The sequence below is a fragment of the Manacus vitellinus genome, unplaced genomic scaffold (genome assembly GCF_001715985.3).
Source record: "Manacus vitellinus isolate BGI_N305 unplaced genomic scaffold, ASM171598v3 scaffold_20_pilon, whole genome shotgun sequence".
Classification (NCBI taxonomy): domain Eukaryota; kingdom Metazoa; phylum Chordata; class Aves; order Passeriformes; family Pipridae; genus Manacus; species Manacus vitellinus.
The window spans coordinates 1,082,313-1,088,841 of record NW_021939471.1 but is presented as its reverse complement, the minus strand read 5'-3'; the positions used below and the strand labels follow the sequence as shown (position 1 = coordinate 1,088,841).

The 6,529-nt window shown below is 45.5% G+C and overlaps 1 protein-coding gene across 1 annotated transcript in view; it reads right to left on the bottom strand.

The window, feature by feature from the left end:
* MCM3AP (minichromosome maintenance complex component 3 associated protein) overlaps positions 1-6,529 on the bottom strand; it is a 27,174-nt gene that overhangs the window by 9,808 nt on the left and 10,837 nt on the right. The window contains exons 10-16 of the mRNA XM_029959587.1: positions 5,911-6,071; positions 3,788-4,032; positions 2,784-2,974; positions 2,007-2,107; positions 1,057-1,188; positions 391-504; positions 86-238 (exon numbers count right to left, since the gene is read on the bottom strand). Of these exons, the coding sequence (XP_029815447.1) occupies positions 86-238; positions 391-504; positions 1,057-1,188; positions 2,007-2,107; positions 2,784-2,974; positions 3,788-4,032; positions 5,911-6,071 (1,097 nt within the window). The remainder of the gene's footprint in view (positions 1-85; positions 239-390; positions 505-1,056; positions 1,189-2,006; positions 2,108-2,783; positions 2,975-3,787; positions 4,033-5,910; positions 6,072-6,529) is intronic.

The window sequence follows — 6,529 nt, the reverse complement described above, 5'->3', positions numbered from 1 at the left end:
CGAAGCCCAGCCATGATGATGACGATTAACGGCTCCTCACCAACGCTCCCAAGGAAAGCAGTTATGTCCCAGGATGGTAACTCACCGTTTTAAATATTTGCAGAAACACTGGAGCTCCTGAAGGGTTTCCTTGGCAATCTGGAAAATCTCATCCTCCAGAGAGAGCTCCATGAAGTGACCACACACCTCCTCTGAGCACCGGGCAATACGGGCTTGCCGGTCTCTTTCTAAGGCACATCTACTTCCAAATAAAACAAAAAAAGACCTCTAGTGAAGTGAAGACCTGCAGCAAACACCAATTCAATTGGTTGAGGTGCAAACAGGGAAGACCATGACATTTAGGAAACCTTTGGGAAAGCAAACCACAACACAAAGCACATTGTACCATACCTTAACTCATTGGTTGAAGCTTCTTCAACACTCTCCTTTATTACTTCTTCCATTAATTCCATACCCAGCAACTGGCTCAACTGCTTTATTAACTGTTCTCTTTCCTGCTTTTGCCTGGAAGGTCAGAGATAAGACTTACACAAGTGAAAAAATTTACACTGGCAAACCTGGCACTACACACAGTGTCAAACAGTTAATTTCCCCTAAAACTGAGTTCCCACTAGCTGATTTGTAAAGATAAACAGCCTTGCATGGAGCCCGGTTTTCCTCAAAAATATTGATGACAGTGGGGTTATTAGAGGGAAGTATCTACCCATGAGCAACCTGATCTAGCGAGTGGCATCCTTGCCCATGGCAGGGAGTTGGAAGAATTCCTGCACACAGCAGGGCCAGGAAGCACATCCCTTTCTTGAAGCTCTGGGTGAATAAGAGTTCCTAAGATTCCCACCCCATCTTTTCACAGTGGCTCTGTGAGGTCACCAAAATGCTAACTAGCAGATCACCTGAGAATCAACACCTTCTACATGATCCCAGGGGAGTTCAAGGTGAGACAGTTCTGCCGGCGTGGCAGAAAGACACTGGGGCTTGAGCACAGGCACAAGGACTCAGGTTGGCACCAGCTGTCCATACATTGTCCAAGGGTGTCCCCAGCCCACCCTGCCTCACCTCTCTTCCTCCACTCTGCGCCGTTCCTCCTGGACACGCTGCCTCTCCACACTAACCACGCTTCCAGCCACTTGTCTGAGGATCTCCTCCATCACTTCAGTCACAAGTTCCTCCACAGCGGCCTCTGAGGTGCTGTGCAGAAACAGCAAAATCTCTTTTCAAAGCCAGGAAGTTTTCATTCAAAGCCTCAGGTCTGTGCTTTTCTCACCCATACCTTGCTCTTTGTGGTGGGCTGACTCCAGCCACTAGCCAAGCACCCACACTGCTACTGGCTCACTCCCCTTCCCACACTGGGACAGGGAAGAAAGTAAAGAAATAAAAAGGAAACCCACAGATGGAGATGAAAATACTGCAACAGGGAAAGGGAAAACCCCTGCAAAGCAAAGGCAGGCAGCCACCACTTCCCACCTCAGAGCAATGCTCAGACAGTCTCTAATCAATGTCCACCCTGAAAGCCAGTAACCCCCACCTTCTTCCTCTAACCCAGTTTTATTGCTGACGATGACATCCCATGAAATAGACTTTAGCCCATCTGTTCCAGTTCAGCAATAACCAAAACACTGGTGGAATAATAATTGTTTGGGTCACATCCCACATCTACAACTCTACCAACTGCCCTGGAGAAAAAACATTTATCTGAAGCAAAGCAGGCAGATCTGGACTTGCTTGTCTTGTCGCCCCTTTGGACACCTTCCCTTCCACAACATAGGTTTCTTTGCAAGGCAAGGCTTCCAGAGGTTTGGGTGAGCCTTCCCTTAGGTTACCTGGCACGTGACAAAGTGGCAGACATCCGAAGAAAGGTCTGCCTTCCCCTCAACCACCTCAGTAACACCACCTCCACTACAGACCTTGCAGTGCTCAGTTTTACAATTTTCACACATGGGGATGCTAAGGCAGGTGGTGGCTTTGGTGACACACTCCAGGAGAACCAGCAAAAAAATGTTCTTTACCAGATGGCAGCGGCCACGTAAGCTGCTCCTGCTCTGCCCACTTCTCTGCACTCTCCTTTGAGGACGTCATGCACCAGCCCGTCCACCACTTCGGCAATGTCCTGAAATAAAGCACAGGAAGCAGCTGAAGCAAAGGTGCAGTCCTTACCACAGTGGTCTGGGTGTAAACTGAGAGTAAGGCTCTCTAGCCTTGGTTAGCTGACTGTAATTCACAGCACCACCTGTATTTCTGCTTACAAAGTGAGCCAACTTAAGCAAACACAACAGCCTGGAAATTTTAGACTATGAAATTTTAGACTATCTAAAAGGTTAGTAAGCAGCCCAGAAACAAAAACAGCTTTCTGTACTAAGTTCAGGCAAGTCGAGTTAGGAAATCAACTAAGAAGAGAGAATATTGAGAGAGATTCCTATTTTCTTACTTTAGACTGTCTCTTATTCTAGCTGATTTAATTCCAAATGAGCAGGTCTAACCCCTGAAACATGGTCACATTTAGGTACAATACAGCAGCTGTGCTGTACAAAGCAACAAAACACCCCGAGATTGGTTCAGCATTAGAACAAACATGTGTGGGAGCATGAAAAACAGCACAGGTACATGGGGTACACATTCAAGATCCAACATTATTGGTCATGTACTCACAAGAAGGAACTTTGTCGTGTCTCACTTGAAATACATGCACATTCCAGAAAACTAAAAAACTCTGAGAACTTGGTTACCTTTTATTACATTTCACAGACCTTTCCCAAATATTTCATGATGGATTTATGTTTCCCTACCGTGTCTGTGTAGCCAGGCTGAGGCTTTGAAGGGAGAAGCTCAGGTTGAGTAGCAGCTTGGGAAATGGGCTGTGCAGGAGGCAGCCCTGGCACAAGCTGACGAGGCAACAGTGAGGGCAGAAGATGAGCCTGGGGCTGGATTCTTACTGCTGCAGCCTCTAAATCCACACCTCTGCTTTCCACTCTTCCTTCTTGGGAGGGGAGAGGAGAAAAATTAAGGAAAAGAGGTCAGTCACAAACAGATGCAAAACTGTTATCTTCAAAAGCTGACTTGTTTGATGAAACTCATCAGGCCATAAAATAAGTCTGTAACAGAAGCTTGTCACCTTAAAGTTAAAATATAATTATATCATAGAAACTAATTTCTATTTATGAGTATTTTATACAAAACATTCAAAAATTTCACTGCATATTAACTCCAGTACAAAGCACATATATTTCCAACAAAACAACTGTTTCAAGTCAAGCACACCTTACCCCTACACACAATATCTGTATTTTCAGCAAGGACAGAAAAGCATGCACTCAGCTAACATGAAAACTCAACATGATTGGGATACAGTGGGAACAAACAGCTGCAAATCAAAAATGTGCAAACTGCAAAGGGAAGCTGGTGTTCTGGAGTAGGCAAATATCTTATTATTTTGCCTACGTTGGCAAAATTTGGCTCAATTCCCATAGTGTCTTTCCTGAACTGGGAAATAAATTTTATTGGTCAGGTTGTCCTTGGCTTTTACAGATACATAAAAACAGCTGAGCAATCTGGTCTAGTGGAGGGTGCTCCTGCCATGTCAAGGAGGGGGCAGGGGGGCTGGAACTAGATGAGCTTTAAGGTCCCTTCCAACCCAAACCATTCTGTGATTGCGATTATGATTTATATTTCAATGCTTTTGTTACATTCAGATTTCCAGGCAATTTCAAATCCTATCAGCCAAGTTTCTCCTCACAGAGCTGACTCAGCAGCATGTACCTGAGCAATACCTAAAATGCATGTTTGCTATCACCTGTTGTTTCCATGCTGGGTTTTTGGCTATTACCAGCTTGATCCACAGAGGTGCTTCCACCGATGTACTTGTTCTGTCCGTTGAAGCTGGACACAGGCACGTGGTGGGGCACTGAGGGCAAAGGCCCTCCGTTCACAACCTCCCCAACTGAGACAGTGAGCTTCTGGCTGACAAATACGGACTTCCGAGGTTTGGGTAACCCGTCGGGCTCAAGGAAAGCGGAGCGATTCAGCTCCACATAACCCCTGGGGAAAAACAAAAACAACTGCCAGGAGTACATCCCCAAAGCTCCAGCAACCTACAGCTTTTCAGTTTGGAAATATATTGCTTCAAAAGAGAACATTGACAGGAAATAGACCACTGTCCTAGTTAGAAGAGCTGGGCCCAGTTCATCACTGGATGGGTGTAACCCAAAACTGTGTATTCTATAGCCTTCCATGCCATTTCCCAGAAACTGCTATCAATAGACTATTTGCACCCTCTGCCCAGAGCAGCCTGACTCATCAGGCTACAAACTAGGTGCTAAGAGGCCTGCCAGATAGAAGGGAGTTTTTGTCCTCATGCCCATTGAGGGAAGTACTGAGCATTCCCGCCTGAACTGGAGAATATATAATCTTGGAGTCTTGGGACTTTTTTAACCACTCGTGGGATCCAGAGGAAGACTGCAGATCACCGCTCTCAACCAAACCGCAGACCACCACTCTCGACCGGACTGCAATCACCACTTTTGACCAGACTGCACCATCACTCTCACCAACAGGTTTCCCCCCTCTCCCTTTACTTTGGACTCAGGGGGCCCAACTAACACCACTCTGTTCATGCCCCGGGGTGCTGGGTTATACACTTGGGTTTTGTGGGTTAAAACCAATTGTTTGTCTGTATAATCGTACTTATTGTATTATTTTATTAAATTGTTATTCTGACTTATAATCTCTTTTTTTTTGGGTTGAGTTCATTTTCCCCTGCTGGTTTACCTTTAAACCAACACAACCACTAATGGGTTTTTTTTCCTTCTCCAGTCTCTTGAGATTCCAGGTTTGGACGATCACACAATGTATGGATTTCCATGGCAGACCTGTGAACCGCTGGCTTCCAACATCTGCTAAAAACTAGCCTACAATGTTCAGCTTCATCCCACCCTACAGGAATCACCATAATGCCAGTTTCCCAAGAAGCAGAACTGTCTTTCTAATAGAGCTGCAGTTTACAACAATTCAACTGCAAAACAAGAACTCAGACTAATTTTTTTTCCTACTGGTTTACCTTCAATGTCTCCTTCTAGGGAAGAAGTCCCTGGAGCCCAATGGAGACTGAGCTCAACATGCAGTTTTTCCTTTGGGGAAAATGTTTTTCTCTTGTTTTTACCACCCTCCAGAAGGCTGAAGGAATTTTGATCCTTGAAACCCCTTGTCATCTTATCAAGCCAAGGAAAATAAAGAAGCCAGTGCCAAGAGTGCCAAAAAAAGTTGTGGGAAGTCTTCTCTCCTATGAAGACAGACTAAGGGAGTTTGGATTGTGCAGCCCAGAGGAGAGAAGACTCTCCAGGGAGACCTGCCTAAAGGGGCTCTGAGAGAGCTGGAGAGGGACTTTGGACAAGGGCAGTGCCAGGACAAGGGGGAATGGCTTCCTACTGCCAGAGGGCAGGGTAAGATATTGGGAAGAAATTCTTCCCTGTGATGGTGGTGAGGCCCCAGCACAGGTTGCCCAGAGAAGCTGTGGCTGCCCCATCCCTGGAAGTGTCCAAGGCCAGGTTGGATGGGGTTTGGAGCAACCCAGTCCAATGGAAGGTGTCCCTGCCCATGGCAGGGGCTTGGAATGAGATGAGAGCTTTAAGATCCCTCTCACCCCCAACTCTTCTGGGATTCTATGAAGTAGCTACAGGGATACCAACCCCTTTCTTGAGGGAAAGATGCAAAATTAAAGAACTTTTCATAGTTACAGCAATAAAAACTATAATAAAGTTTGCACCCATCAGTATCCCAGTGCTTTGCCTAGAGAGCTCAGCCCCTACTCTTCGCCTGTTCCTTTTTTTTGGATCCAAACTTCAGGAGCAACTCCCCTACATTTAGCCCTTTGCCTGACATCAGTCTGAGCCCCCCAGGGATCATTTTCCTCACACTTACCCATCTGATACACTCAGGCCATAATAACTTATAAAATCAGATGCCTCCTCACAATCTTTGAAGAGCAGCATGCGGACCAGGTGGTCCAAGGGAAACGCTGTACATCTTTGGGTGCTCACAGTGTAGGCAATATTGAGGGATTTGAGACCATCTTTACGAATCTGGGGGAAGAGAAAAGGAAAAGCCACATAACTACCAAGAAAAAACCCAAAATGCAATATAAAGCGTACAATAAACACGAAAATCACGTTTAAATACATCGATACTTTGTCATCAAATACCCACACCAACAACTATTCAGATTTAACTTTCTTTTTAAATTCTATGCACTTGGCTTTCCAGTTTCTGTTCCTCTTTCATGACGCTCATTTTTGAGCATATCCCTTTGTGAATCTTGTGCTGAAAGTCAGTGTGGTTTCAGAGCCAACAGGAGTACCATAGATATGGTATTTGTTCTCAGACAACTGCAAGAGAAGTGTAGGAAACAGAACTAAGGTCTCTATATAACCTTTGTTGACCTCACCAAGGCTTTCGATACTGAGAGCAGAAAAGGTCTGTGGCAGATTTTGGAACGTTTAGGTTGTCCCCCCAAGTTCCTTAAAATGATCATCTCACTCCA